This window comes from Choloepus didactylus, chromosome 6 (assembly GCF_015220235.1).
Source record: "Choloepus didactylus isolate mChoDid1 chromosome 6, mChoDid1.pri, whole genome shotgun sequence".
Taxonomy (NCBI): Eukaryota; Metazoa; Chordata; class Mammalia; order Pilosa; family Megalonychidae; genus Choloepus; species Choloepus didactylus.
In genome coordinates, this window is record NC_051312.1 from 916,245 (window position 1) to 930,976 (window position 14,732).

The 14,732-nt window shown below is 58.0% G+C and overlaps 1 protein-coding gene across 3 annotated transcripts in view; it reads left to right on the forward strand.

Annotated features, from left to right (window-relative positions):
• Positions 1–14,732, forward strand: part of LOC119535725 (epidermal growth factor receptor kinase substrate 8-like protein 2) — a 28,027-nt gene that overhangs the window by 8,922 nt on the left and 4,373 nt on the right. For all 3 annotated transcript variants that reach the window (XM_037838035.1, XM_037838037.1, XM_037838034.1), the window contains 11 exons: positions 1,982–2,037; positions 2,707–2,771; positions 11,705–11,866; positions 12,254–12,403; positions 12,804–12,883; positions 12,994–13,136; positions 13,220–13,290; positions 13,460–13,586; positions 14,006–14,094; positions 14,183–14,257; positions 14,494–14,642. In XM_037838035.1, the coding sequence (XP_037693963.1) occupies positions 1,982–2,037; positions 2,707–2,771; positions 11,705–11,866; positions 12,254–12,403; positions 12,804–12,883; positions 12,994–13,136; positions 13,220–13,290; positions 13,460–13,586; positions 14,006–14,094; positions 14,183–14,257; positions 14,494–14,642 (1,167 nt within the window). The remainder of the gene's footprint in view (positions 1–1,981; positions 2,038–2,706; positions 2,772–11,704; positions 11,867–12,253; positions 12,404–12,803; positions 12,884–12,993; positions 13,137–13,219; positions 13,291–13,459; positions 13,587–14,005; positions 14,095–14,182; positions 14,258–14,493; positions 14,643–14,732) is intronic.

A 14,732-nucleotide genomic window follows, 5' to 3' on the forward strand; every position in this document is an offset into this window, starting at 1 on the left:
AAAGTGCAGAGCAAGAGCTGGGGTCCCCCAGCTCCTCCTTCCTGTTCCCTTCTCCCTGCCCGTGGGGGCCAGGCCTCCCCAGGTGTTCCCTGACCCAGACGCCAGCGCTGGGCCCACCTCCCAGCTGTCTGCGGTGGCCCCCAAGGCCCCAACCCAGCCCAGAGAGCGCGAGACTGCAGGGCCTCCAGCCCCGTCTCACCCAAGGGGCCCGTGTGTCCACGGGCCCAGGCTTGCGTTTCTCCCAGGGGTGTGTGTACCTGCACACACGTGCCACTGCCCTTGGCTGGAATCCCATAAAGCAAACACTGGGGTTCACCCTCTGAGGTCATGCACATTCCAGACATTCTCCACGGACAGGTGGACAGAGGAACCCGGCTGAGCACCCCCCAGCCCTGCAGCCCTCGGTGGCGGTGGGAGGGGTGGCAGCTGCGGTGGTGGGAGGGGGCAATGGCCTGAGGTTCCCAGGCCCTTCCTCCCTGTGGAAATGGCCTGGTCAAACCAGAACGTTCTGGGGCATTCTGGGCCCACCCCTCCACACCCTCCCACAACACCCCTGGTTCGTGACCCGCAGCTGACCCTGGCAGAGCAAACTCTGAAGGCAGGGGGCAGCTTCTGCCCAGGAAACCTGGCAGGACCCTCAAGGACCCCACCCCGTGGGGAGCTGGCCGCGGTGCCATAGGACAAGCAGGGGTCGGACCCACCTGCCCTTACCGGGGCGAAAGGACGGCCCCACACTGCAGGTGCCCCTGGGGCCCCTGAACAGGATGGCCCCAGTCTGGCCCAAATCATGCCTATCTGCTCCGGCAGCTGGGTCTGGGTTGCCCCCACCTTGGGGCCAGGAGGGATGAGGGCTGGGGCCCAGAGGAAGGCTTTTGGGGTCCTGCCCCTGGAGAGACACTGCCCAGTCAGTGGTCGTCCTGGGAGTGTGTGGGAAGGCCCAGGGCAGCCCACCGTCCCCTCTGTGTGTCCCCCCACAACAGTGCCACCAAGTGTCAGTGCCCTGGGCTGCTCTCGGGGAGGCTCTCTGAGGCTCCCACCCCCACCCACCCTCTCCAGGTCCTCCCATAGACACAGCCGCACATAGGCTTTGGGGTCCACACATGGGCTGTGGGGAACACACGTGGGCTGTGGGGTGCGCATGTGGGCTGTGGGGTGCAAATGAGGGCTGCAGGGTACACACGTGGGCTGTGGGGTACACACGTGGGCTGCGGGGTGCGCACGTGGGCTGCGGGGTGCACACGTGGGCTGTGGGGTGCACACGCAGGAGTGCACATGTGGCCGGTGGGGAGTGCACATGGGCTGCAGGAAGAGGCTGGGGGAGGGAGCGGTGGGCTGGGGCCTGTCCTCTGGCCCCCGTGTTCCCCTGGGCTCTGGCCACAGCGTCCCCTGCGCTCCCACCCACCCCCCCTCTACCTGGAAGGCTCCCGCCGCCCCCGGCCCCTGTGCAGCCTCCAGCAGCTCTTCTGTGCAGGCTGGGCCCGGGTCTAGCTGCCCGACCCCTGCGGGTGGGGCCTCTGCCTGGGTCCCCAGGGGGGCCGGGGCTCTGCGGTGAGGTGGGGGCTCAGGGCACGGCAGCCGGGATGGCTCATGAAGGGGCAGCTCCGGGGATGGAGTCTGCCCCCGAACTCCGCTGCCCAGACCCCCTGATGGTCAGCGGCCTGGGCCAGGCGAGAAGCTGGGAGTCCTGGGTGCCAGCCCCTGTGCCCAGGCTGGGGGCCTCGAGAAGGAGACCCGGGCCCTGCCCCGCACGTGCCCCCGCCCAGCCAGGCCAGGGCTTCAGCCGGGCACCTCTGTCCTCCCAGGTGCGGACGGACGCCTCCCCTTCCCCTCGGCGGACAGACGCCTCCCCTTCCCCTCGGCTCTCACGGGCGCCATGAGCCGGTCGGGGTGCGGGAGCGGCTGCCCGGGCACCACCAAGTGAGCCCCTGACCCCACGGGGCCCGGGAGGGGGTCCCCGACCTCACCAGCCCCTCCCCCACAGCGGCAGCCTGGGCCGGGCCGACAGCACCGCCGCCATGAGCGCCAAGGACCTGTTCGGTGAGTGTCCCCGAGCGCGGACCCAGGCAGGCTCGGTCCCCACCCCAGCCCACACTGCCCACACCCCCACCGGGCACCCAGAAGAGGCCCCGTAAGGGGAGAGGCTTCACGAATAATTCAGGGGCATCAATATTGATTCTTCTGTCCGCTGCAACCGGATCGCCGGCGGCTCGGCCGGTGTCTGCCCAGGGGAGGCCCGGCAAGTCCCCGCCCCTCTGATGACAGCGGTGGGGAGGGGGTGCCTGGGGCAAGAGCCGGGGGGCTCCGGAGGCAGCCACTTCTGACCTTCTCCCCAAGGGTCCCCCACCCTGTTCCTCCCCAGCACCGCCCCCAGCTCTGCCACACCCCCTTTGTGCCTTTGGAAATCGGAGAAGCCCCAGGGAGGAGCAGCTCCTGGGTTGGGGGGATCCCTGGACCCCGCACAGAAAGTGGCTCCCCAAGGCAGGGGGACCCCGAGCCTCCTGCTCCCCACCCCCCCAGGACAGACCCCTGGCCCCAGGTGCCCCAGCCACGTGAGCCCTCTGGGCTCTCTCCCGCGCCCCTGGTGTCTCCCCAGTGGCGGTGAGGGCCCCGCAGAGCGGCTCCTTCGCCTCAGCCCCCGTCCTCGTGGCCCCTTTGTGTCCGCTCCCACCTGGACTGGGGGCGCGTGACCTGCACCTCCTCGTTCAGAGCAGAGGAAGAAGTACTCCAACTCCAACTTCATCATGCACGAGACCTCCCAGTACCACGTGCAGGTGAGGCCCCAGGGTCCCGAGGGCAGGAGGGGAAACTGAGGCCCGGGGAGAGCTGGTCAGCCTGCAGCGGGCAGGGGCGAGGCCAGAGCTGGGGACAGCTGGGACCTGCCCTGGGCCTCACCACAGCCTGGGGTCGCCCCTGGGGAGTTCCCAGTCGGGGTCACAGGGCACCCCCACCACTCCAGGGACTCACAGTCTGGGGGTCCCAGGGCACCCCCACCACTCCAGTGACTCACATGGGGGTCCCAGGGCACCCCCACCACTCCAGGGACTCATGGTCTGGGGGTCCCAGGGCACCCCCACCACTCCAGGGACTCACAGTCTGGGGTCCCAGGGCACCCCCACCACTCCAGGGACTCACAGTCTGGGGGTCCCAGGGCACCCCCACCGCTCCCAGAGACTCACGGTCTGGGGGTCACAGGGCACCCCCACCACTCCAGGGACTCATGGTCTGGGGGTCCCAGGGCACCCCCACCGCTCCAGGGACTCACGGTCCGGGGGTCCCAGGGCACCCCCACCGCTCCAGGGACTCATGGTCCGGCGGTCATGGCACCCCCACCGCTCCAGGGACTCACGGTCCGGGGGTCCCAGGGCACCCCCACCACTCCAGGGACTCACGGTCCGGCGGTCATGGCACCCCCACCGCTCCAGGGACTCACGGTCCGGGGGTCCCAGGGCACCCCCACCACTCCCAGGGACTCACAGTCCGGGGGTCCCGGGGCACCCCCACCACTCCAGGGACTCACAGTCCAGGGAATGGGTCATCAGTGTCCACCACAAGCCCGAGGCCGGGGTGTTCTCCGTGCTGGCCCTGGAGCCCTGGGGTGGGACACCAGTGGGCGGGAACTCGTCCTCCTGGCCCCACGCATGGACCTGGACTAGAAGGGAGAAGGCGAAAGGTCCCGCTGTGAGCGCCCCTGGGGTTGAGGCTGGGGGTGTCGATTCTGAAGTTAGCGTCACTGTCCAAGCCGGCAGCTCGGGAGGCTTTTCCAGGTCGGTTTTCTTTGCTTTGTATTTTCTCAAGTGGCTCTTCTGCTCCTGGGAGTGGCCGAGCCCTCCTGGCCCTTGTGCAAGGCCAGGGTGGTGACCAGGAATGGCGGGGGGAAGGACAGGGGCCGCGGTGCCCGGCCAGGTGGCCATCCCCACCCTCTGGGGCAGGCTGGGGGGCTGCTGGGGCCTCCGGGTGTGGGCGGCAGGGGGTGACCAGGGTGGCCAGCCTCCGGCCCCTTCGGCCCCACAGCTCCACCATCTCTCTCAGTGGGACTTTGCCCTCCTTGGTGAGAGCCACGGAGACCACTGCGGCCTCCCAGACCTGGCCCGGCCTCCACAGAACGGCCCCCGCGTGGGGGTCGGGGAGGAGAGCCCGGGGTTTCTTGCCCACCCAGCGGCCACCAAGGGCAGGCACTGGGCAGGCTTCCCTGTCCCTCCCAGATGAGAAACCGAGGCACAGAGAGGGCGAGAGTGGTCCGCGCTGCTCGCAGTGAGGCCCGGCCCGGCCCTGGGGGCACCGGAGTGGGGGTCTGTTTTGTTTTTTCACTTTTTAACAACTTTTAAAAAAAACTATTCTGTAAATCACACCCGGGGTGTGGTTCTGTGCGCTTTCCCAGGTGCAGATTCAGGTAGCGCCGTCGCGACCCGGGGCTGGGAACCCGGCCGTGCTCTCCCGCCCTCAGCTCTGCCTCTCCCAGCGTGTCCGAAAGGGACAGCGAGCCGCTTATCACGTTTTTGTGCGACCTCGTAAACTCGCGTGCAGGAAACACGGCCGGAGGGTGCGGCCCGAGAGGGCGCGGGGCCAGTGGGCGCACATGGGCCGGCCGGGGCCTGCGAACCTTCCGGGAGGCCCGAGGCCCTGCAGCCCTGCTCCGCTCGGCGGGCGGCTCGGTGGTCAGAGCTCCCCGTGGCACCGGCAGCGCGTGCGGCTCGGTTCCCTTGTCCCCTTGTCCCAGACCGCCGCGCGGCGATCCTGGGCGTGCTTGTCTTTCTCCCCCGAGCCTGTCTGCTGATGAACGGAAGTGCTTAATTTTGATGGCGTCCAGTTTTTTTTTATCCTTTTCTGGTTAGAGTTTGTGTCTCCTCTTTAAAAAGCCATTGCCGGACCCAATGCTCTGAAGACTTTTTCCTGGGTTTTCTTCTAGATGTGTCCAAGTTTAGACTGTTACGTTTAGGTTAGTGGTTTATTTTGAGTTAGTTTATGTGCGTGTGTGGGGCAGGGCTTGCGGCCACTTTTTCCCATGTGAATGTCCAGTTATGTTGAAAAGGCTGTCTTCCCGCTGCTGGATTGTTTTGGTGTCTTTGTGAGAATCAGCTGATCGGCTGTGGGTGCCTCTCTTGTTGGGCTCGGTCCCACTTTAGATTTAACCAGGGGATGTGGGTCCTCTGACATTTTCTACAAGATTTTCTTCTCTATTCTAAGTTATTTGGGTTTGCATATAAATTTTAGAATTAAATTGTAAATCTACCCCCACCCCCCCCCCAAAAAAAAAGCCTGCCAGAGTTGTGATTGGGATCGAGTCAAAATCTACGCATCGGAGAATTGCCGTCTGAACACCAAGCGTCCCCATTTATCAGGGCTGCTGTAATTTCTCTCCCCAGAGTTTTATAGAGAGGTCTTGCGTAGCTTCTCTTAAGTTACTCCTTAGGAGTTTGATTTCCTGCTGTTTAAATGGTATTGTTATTTTAAATTTCTCTTTCTGATGGTTGTTGCCTGTATATGTAAAAGTAATTGAACTTCTGTGCATTGGTTAGGCTGTCTGAGACCTTGCTGACTTCAGTTACTGTTCCAGCGATTTGTTTGTAGAATAACTGGATCATGTTGTGTTGTGTGCAGATGAAGACAGCTCCTCATTTCTTATTTTTATGCCATTTTTTTCGTTTCCTGGCTGCTAAAGCAAATGCCACATGGCAGCTGAACAACAGGGGTTTGGGGCTCTCGCGTCAGCGGCTGGAAGGTTTGCTCCTCCTGGGGCTGATCTCCGGGGTCCCTTGGCTTTTGCATCACGTGGGGATCACATGGCAGTGTCTCCTTCCCCTTGGGGCTCCCTTGACCCCCAGCTCCTGGCCGTGGCCGTCTGCTTCTTGCTCCGTCTGACTCTCCCTGTAAAGGACCCAGGAACCCACATCGGAGCCCGGCCCAACCCAGGCCACACCTGAACTGGCCAAGGGCTGGAAGAGACCCTGTCGGCAATGGGCCTGCACCCTGGAACGCAGCCAGGACCACGAACCCACAGACTGGGGCTCACGGCCAATGTACCACGCCCCGCTGCCCTGGGTGGGACCACCGAAGTGACGAGAACGGATGGCCTTGTCCCGTGTCTAGCCTTAGAAGAAAGTGTCTGTATTTCGCCGTTATTGATGTTGTGTGCTTTTTATGGCTATCCTTTATTAGACTGAGAAAGTTCGTTTCCATTCCTTGTGTGCTGAGAGTCTGTATCGTAAAGGGATGTTGGATGTTGCCAGATGTTTTCCTGAATCCACTGGGATGATCGTATTTTTTTTCTACTTTGTTCTGTTAATGTGGTGAATCACACTGATTTTTTTGATTGTTGATCCAACCTTGCATATAATATAGCAATGGTGTCTTAGTTTTTTTCTATGTTGATGGACTAGATTTACAAATATTTTGTAAAGGATTTTTTTACATCTATGTTCAATAGAGTTATTGGTCTGTAGTTTTCTTTCCTTGTAATGCCCTCGTCAGGTTTTGATATCAGGATTATGCTGGCCTTATAAAATGATTTGGGAATTGTCCCTCCTCCTCCATTATTTTGAAAGAGTTTGTGAAAGTTTGTTATTTCTTCCTTAAATATTTGGTAAAATTCACTCGTGGAGCCCTCTAAGTATAGAGTTTTCATTGTGGGAAGGTTTTTTTAATTACAAATTCAATTTCATGTCTGTATGATTTGTAGTGGTGACCCTCTTTCATTCCAATTATTGATAATTTGTGTTTTGTCTAAGTTTCTTTTATCAATCTTTCTGGGAGTTAATCAATATTATTAATCTTTTCAGAACCAACTCAGGATGTTGTTGAGTTTTCTCTGTTGTTTTTCTGCTTTCTAATTGGGTGATTTCTGCTCTTACTTTCCTTCCTCCCACTTACTTTGAGACTTATTTGACTGTCTTTTTCTAGCTCTTTAGTGTGCGGTCTTAAATCTTAGGTCTTTTTTCTTTTCTGAAATATTCATTTAAAGCTATAAATTTCCCTCAAAACACTGCTTTAGCTGTATCTCAAACTTTCATATGTATGTTTTTATTCTAACTTAGCTCAGAATATTTCTAATTTTCCTTTAGACTTCTTCTTAGACCCATGTGTTATTTAGAAGTGTGTTGCCTGATTTCTGAATCTATAAGGGTTTTCTAGCAATCTTTTTGTTACTGATTTCTAATTTAATTCCATTATGGTCAGAGAATGTGCTCTGTATGGTTTTGGGCATTTGAAATGGACTGAGCCTCGTTTTCTGGCACAGCTGCATGGTAAGAGCGTGTTTCTGCGTGTACTGGCCCTGGCCTGCTCCCCGCAGCCTCACCTATCCTGGGAGGGGCAGGTGAGTGGGCTCCTGACTTTGGTTACTGCAGACCGTTCTGCAGTGACCAGCCTTGTCCCTGGGCCAGATTTCGCATGTGTGCAGTTTGCCTGCCATAGAATCGTGCATCTCCACTGAGGCTGGGCGAGAGCCAGGTGAGAGCCAGGTGAGAGCGCACCTGAACACAGAAAGGTGAGGTCCAGCTTGCCAGCTGTCGTCAGCAGGACACAGAGAAACACAATGGCTCATCCACTCCTAAAATAGTCAAGTCTCTGAGTTCCAATTTGCGATTCCTTTTTATATCATTACAGCAGTTGTGGGTTTAGAAAAACATCACGCGGAAAGTGCAGTGTCCTCATATACCCCCATGCACACAGGCCGAGTTTTCTCTATTGTTAGCATTCTGCATCAGTGCGGTACTTTGGTTACAACTGATGAAACAGTATTATTATAATTATGCTATTAACTTCAGCTCACTGTTTATATTAGAGTCCACTCTTTGTGTTGTATAGTTCTATAGTTTTTTTTGTTTTTTGTTTTTTTGTTTTTTTTGCATGTGTTAACGTGTATAACCTAAAGTTTCTCTTTGTTATCCCTTTTCAAATACACAATTCAGTGGCTTTAGTTACAGTCCCAGGGTGGGGCCTCCGTTGCCATCACCCATTGCCAAGACTTCTCCACCACCCCAAGGGAAACTTCACTAACCCCCGTCCCCACCCCTGCCTTCTAGTCACCGACTCCATGAGTTTGCAGAGTCTACTTTTTTCTTATCAGTGAGATCATGCAGTATTTGTCCTTGTATGTCTGGCTGACTTCACTCAACATGAAGTCACATGTTTCAGAATTTCATTCCTTTTTAGGGCTGAATAATATTTCATTGTGTGTGTTTATGCCACAATGTGTTCGTCCATTCCTCGGCTGGTGGGCGCTGGGCTGCTTCCATCTTTTGGCAATTGTGAGTAATGCCACTGTGAACATTGGTGTGCAAATGTCTGTTTGAGTCCCTGCTTTCAATTCTTTGACATATATGGTTGGAAGTGGGGTTGCCAGGCCATATGGTAATTCTATGTTTAACTTTCTAAGGAACCAATAAACTGTTCTCCACAATGGCTGCACTGTTTTACACTCCCACCCAGAAGGTACAGGTTTCCTATTTCTCCACATCCTCTCCCACACTTATTTTCTGTTTTTTTTATAGCAGCCAATCTAGTGGGTGTGAAATGGTATCTTAGTGTGCGTTGATTTGCATTTCCCTGATAGCTACTGAGCATCTTTTCATGTGGTTTCTGTTCACTCTAAATCTGCTATGGAGAAATGTCTATTCAAGTCTTTTGCCCATTTTTAAAATTGGGTTGTTCTTTTTTGTTGTTCTTGAGTTGTAGGATTTCTTTATATACTCTGGATATTATCAAGGTATGTGGTTTCCAAATATTTCCTCCCGTCTGTAGGTTGTCATTTTACTTTTCATGATAAAGTCCTTTCAGGAAAAAGGCCTTTGATGCACAAAAGATTTAGCTTTAATTCATCTCTTTTCAATCAGTTTATCTCTTTTTTCTTTTGTGGCTTGTGCATTTGGTGTCAAGTCTAAGAAACATTTGCCTAATGCGAGGTCCTGAAGATGTTTTGCAATGTTTTCTTCTAGGTTTGTAGTTTCATTTTTATATTTAGGTCTTTGGTCCACTTTGAGCTCCTTTTGGTATGTGGTTTGAGGCAGGGCTCCACCTCCGTTCCTCTGCCTGTGCGTTCCCAGTTCTCCCGGCACCGCTGGTCCAAGAGCCTGTTCTTTCCCCAGTGAGTGGACTTGGCACCTTGTTGAAAATCAGCCTGGTTTATTTCTGAATTCGTGGTTCGATTCCATTGGTCTGTGTGTCCGCCCTGTGCCAGCCCCAGGCTGTTTTGACGACTGTGGCCTTTTCGTGTCTCTGACACTGGGAGATGAGGCCTCCCACCCTGTCCCTCTTCCCAGGATGGCTTTGCCTGCGCAGGGCCCTTAACCCTCCATGTACATTTGACGATGGATTTCCCACTTCTGAAGAGAAGGCTGCTGGGATATCAATTGGGATTGGGTTGACCTGTAAATTAGTTTGAGTAGAATTGACGTCTTTAACAATATTTAGCCTTCTAATCCATGAACACGGAATGTCCTTCCATTTACTTAGGTCTTTGATTTCTTTCATGAATGTTTCTTAGTTTTCTGTGTACAAGTCCTTTACATCCTTGGTTAAATTTGTTCCTGGATATCTAATTCTTTACTCTGTTCTGGTTTGCTAATGCTGCTGTTATGCAAAATACCAGAAATGGATTGACTTTTATAGAGGGGGTTTATGTGGTTACAAATTTACAGTCTGAAGGCCAAGGAAATGTCCAAATTAAGGCATCAACATGAATATACCTTCACAGAAGGAAGGCCATGGTGTTTAGAAAACCTCTGTCAGCTGGGAAGACACATGGCTGGCACCTGCTGATCCCAAGTTTTGTTCCAGCTCCACTCTCAGCTCCTGTGCATTCTTCAAAATGCTGCTCTTGGGATGTTTTGTCCTCTCTTAGCTTCTCTGGAACAAAATGTGAGCAAAAGTCTGCTTACAATGGCCATCTCCAAAATGTCTCTCTTGGCTGCAGCACTGAGCTCCTTCTGTCTGGGCTCTTATAGGGCTCCAGTGGTTTAATTAAGACCCACGCTGAATGGACGGGGCCACACCTCCATGGAAATAATCCAGTCAGAGTCATCACCCACAGTTGGGTGGGTCACATCTCCATGGAAACAACCTAATCCAAAGGTTCCAACCTAATCAAGACTAAATACAAGTGCCCCCTCAAGATTGTATCGAAGAACATGGCATTTTGGGGGACATAATACATCCAAACCAGCACACTACCATAAACGGAATTTTTTTCTCTTGCTTTCTTATTTGGATTGTACATTACTAGTATATAGAAACTCTACTGACTTGATGTTGATCTTGGACCCCACCACCTTGCCAGATTCATTTGTTAGTTCTGGGAGCTTTGTTGTGGGTTCTTCAGGATTCTCACCCTGCAGGATCAGGTCGTCTGCAAATAGGGAGAGTTCCCATATGCAAATTTTCTTCTTGAGTGAGACTGAACACACATTTCTATCAAAAAGTTACTTATATTTATTTTCCATGGACTCTTCATTCATATCCTATGCTAATTTTTTTTACTGGGGTGTTAATCTTTTATTTATACATATCCCATTCATTTATTCTCTTGTGGTTGGCATCCTTTAAACATTTATATTTAACAAAATACAATTTTTGCAAACTAAGAGGTTTAATTGTAATATGCAGTGGTTTTCTTTTAATTTTATTTTGAAATAAATTCAAAGTTATAGGAACAGTTGCAAAAACAATACAAACCCCATACACAGAACTCCAGCATACCGACCCCCTCCCCCAATACCCCAATCCACCAACTTTAACCTGCTGTCACACTGCCGTTTCTCTTTCCCTCCCTCCCTATCATCCATCGTCTATTGCTCTGTCTTCTGAACATATGAGAGCAGGTGCAGTGGTCTTTTTATACATTATGGAAATGAGCCCTTCATCCTATCTATGTTTTTCCCACTTTTTCATTTGTTTTACATTTCGTATATAGTATTATTTTTCCAGTCAGCAATTTTGTATTTTTGTAAGTCAAACGCATTGGTCTTTTGAGCTTCTGGATTTTCTTCCTGGCTGAGGAAGGTGCCTCCCCCACCCCACCCCATAGGGAAGGCCTCCTGCCCTCAGAAATTACTGGTGTTTTCTCCAGGTGCTTCTGTGGTCACTGAGCTGGCGCTGAGGTTAGAGCAGGTCCGAGCATCCCAGCTTTGCTTACTGGGCTGCCCTGCTCCACAAGAAGTGCTCGCTCAACGAGGGGCAGGCAGACGCATGGGGGTCCCAGGCCCGAAGGGGACCCTTCCCCTCGGGCACCTGGGACAGAGAAGAAGGGGCAGGCCCAGGCAAGGGGGCGGGGGGCCCGGGCAGCGTCTCACCCACTGGGCACCTGCTGCATACCAGGCACAGGTGTAGTCTCTGGGGGACAGGAGCAAACCAGCAAAGTCCCCTACAGTGGACATAACAGACAGTAAGCAAAGGAGCACAGTGTCTGACGGTGTAAGTGAAAAATAACGCCGGTCAGCGGCGCAGACGCCGAGTGTGTGTAGCTGGCGTCAGGGAGGGCAACGTCTGACCAGAGCCCGAAGGAAATGGTGACCCCAGGAAGGCCAGGGGCAGCAGGGCTGACCCCTCAGTGCCCCCAGGCCGGGCTGCCCCTCGGACACCCAGGGCAGCTCTGCCCCTCAGACACCCAGGCCGGGCTGAGTCCCTGAGCCCTTGGAGCAGGCAGGGCCCCTGGGCCTGGGCTCTCCGGCACACGGAGGCCTCTCCCGAGCAGTGACCGCCTGCCCCCCAGCACCTGGCCACGTTCATCATGGACAAGAGTGAGGCGATTGTCAGCGTGGACGACGCCATCCGGAAGCTGGTGCAGCTTAGCTCCAAGGAGAAGATTTGGACGCAGGAGATGCTGCTGCAGGTCAGCGACCAGGCACTGCGGCTGCTGGACATCGAGTCTCAGGTGCGGCGGCTGGGGTGGCTGCGGGACACGGGCAGGGCCTCAGGCGGTGGGCGGTGCGAGCGACCGACCCGGACCCGGACCCAGACCCGGGCGGCATTCCCACCACCCTGCCTGCCGGGGGGCCCGCGCTCACCCCTGCGGGGCCCAGGCGACGAGTCTGTGGGGGCCTGTCCCCAGCTGCCCGGCCCAGGGCCTGGCTGTGTCCCAGGATGCTGTGTGCAGGGCGGGCCCACAGCCGTGCCCGTGAGCTGTGGCCGTGAGCTGTGCCAGCCACGTCCCTTTCCTGTGCCTCAAATTACACTCATATCTGAGGCTGTGGTGTGAGCTCACGTGCCGGGCCCATGAGTAGCGGCCATGTCCGTGGGGCCGTGTCCATTCTGTGCCCAGGAGGAGCTGGAGAACTTCCCGCTGCCGACGGTGCAGCACTGCCAGACAGTGCTGAACCAGCTGCGCTACCCGTCGGTGCTGCTGCTCGTGTGCCAGGACTCGGAGCAGACCAAGCCGGACGTCCACTTCTTCCACTGCGATGAGGTTGAGGTGAGGGCGGCAGGCCGCGGTGTCAGAGGGGGGCTGGGGGTCAGTGGGGGCCCAGGGGGACTGCAGGGGTCAACGGGGGTTCTGGGGGGGGCTGTGGGGGTCAGTGGGGATCTGGGGGCCTGCAGGGGCAGCAGGGGTCAGTGGGGTCCAGGGGTCTGGGGGGCCACAGGGTCAACAAGGGATCTGGGGAGGGGCGTGGGGGTCAGCAGGGGTCAGTGGGGTGCCAGGGGGCTGGGGGGTCAGTAGGGGCTCTGGGGGGCCATGGAGGGCTATGGGGTCAGTGGGGGGCCTGGGGGGGTGTGGGGGTCAGTGGAGAGTCTGGGGACCGTGGGGTTCAGCAGGGGGACCATGGGAGGGCTGCAGGGTGCCGCAGGCCTGGCCTGATGCTGTGTCCCCCCAGGCCGAGCTGGTGCACGAGGACGTCGAGAGTGCGCTGGCCGACTGCAAGCTGGGCAAGAAGATGCGGCCCCAGACCCTGAAGTAGGGCAGGGGGCATTACGGGGGGAGGGCAGTGAAGGGGCCGGGGCAGACCAGTGGGGAGGGGTCCCCCGGCCTGGGTGGGGCTGCTGAGGCTTTCGGTGCCGCTCCAGGGGCCACCAGGAGAAGATCCGCCAGCGGCAGTCCATCCTGCCCCCCGCGCAGGGCCCAGCCCCCGTCCCCGTCCACCGCCTCAGCGGGGACGCCCCCCATAGCCCCAGGAACCGCGTGGGGCCGCTGCCGCCCGGCGAGCCAGGTAGGCGGGAGGGCTGGGGCCACCCTCACCCCACAGCGGCACTGCGGGGCCACCCATGGCAGCCGCTCCGTCCCCCTCGCCAGGCCACCGCCGCCGGGAGCCCCAGGACGAGGAGCCGCGGGCTGTGCTGGCCCAGAAGATAGAGAAGGAGACGGTGGGTGCCCTGAGGGGCCGGGGGTCGGGGGCTGTGGGCAGGCCCTCACCCCTCGCCTGGGCCCACGCACAGACAGCGGGCGGGGACCGAGAGGTCCTGTCCCCCAGGGGCCCCTGCAGCACAGAGACAGGGGAGCTCCCCACTGACCCCAGCTTCTGCCCGACCCCAGCAAATCCTCAACTGTGCCCTGGACGACATTGAGTGGTTCGTGGCGCGGCTGCAGAAGGCAGCGGAAGCTTTCAAACAGCTGAACCAGCGGAAGAAGGGGAAGAAGAAGGGAAAGAGGGGGCCGGCAGGTGCTGGGGGGGCAGGTGCTGGGGGGGCAGGTGCTGGGGAAATCAGGTGCTGGAGGGGCGGCAGGTGCTGGGGGTTCAGGTGCTGGGGGGGGCGGCAGGTCCTGGGGGGGGTCAGGTGCTGGGGGGACAGGTGCTGGGGAGCGTCAGGTGCTGGGGGGTCAGGTGCTGGGGGGGGCGGCAGGTGCTGTGGGGTCAGGTGCTGGGGGAGGTCAGGTGCGGGGGGGGGCGGCAGGTGCAGGGGTGTCAGGCAGGTGCAAGAGGGATGGGGGTCAGGGAGAGGAGATGGTGGGGGGCAGGTGCCAACATGCTGATGAGGGGCAGGGGCAGCGAGGGGCTGGGTGGGCTGGAGCCGGCGGGAGTGAGGGCGTCCCCGGTGGGTGCCGCCAGGGTTCACGCGCTCCTCTCCCGCCCCGCACCAGAGGGCGTCCTCACCTTGCGGGCGCGGCCCCCCTCCGAGGGCGAGTTCGTGGACTGTTTCCAGAAAACCAAGCTGGCCATCAACCTGCTTGTGAGTGCAGCAGCCCCGTCCCCGCGGGGAGGGTCGGGGTCCCTGCGCCTCCGGCGCCGTCTGTCTGGCTCACGCCGCCTCTCCCCAGGCAAAGCTGCAGAAGCACATCCAGAACCCGAGCGCCGCCGAGCTCGTGCACTTCCTGTTCGGGCCCCTGGACCTGGTGCTGGGGCTGGGGAGACGGGCTGGGGGCGAGGAGGCGGGGGAGGGGCTGGGGAGGCGGGTTCCGCGGGGGGTCGGCCTCTACCTGGGGGGTGCATGTACCCACTGGGCCAGGCGTCCAGGCTCACCCCCCAAGAGGCCCCGGGCCCCTTCCCTCTGGGACGGCGGCGGGTGGCGGCTGCGGCCGGGGTGCGGGGGCCGGGGTGCGGGGGCCATCTGAGCCCTGCTGTGCCCCAGATCGTCAGCACCTGTGGCGGCCCGGACATCGCCCGCTCCGTGTCCTGCCCCCTGCTGTCCCGCGACGCCGTGGGCTTCCTGCGCGGCCACCTGGTCCCCAAGGAGATGGCACTGTGGGAATCCCTGGGGGACGCCTGGACTCGCCCCCGGTACGGCGGCCCCTGGCCGGGGTTGGGGAGGTCAGGCGGGGGCGGGCCTGGCGGGGACCCCGCGGCTCACCACCAGGACCTCCTGCCCCA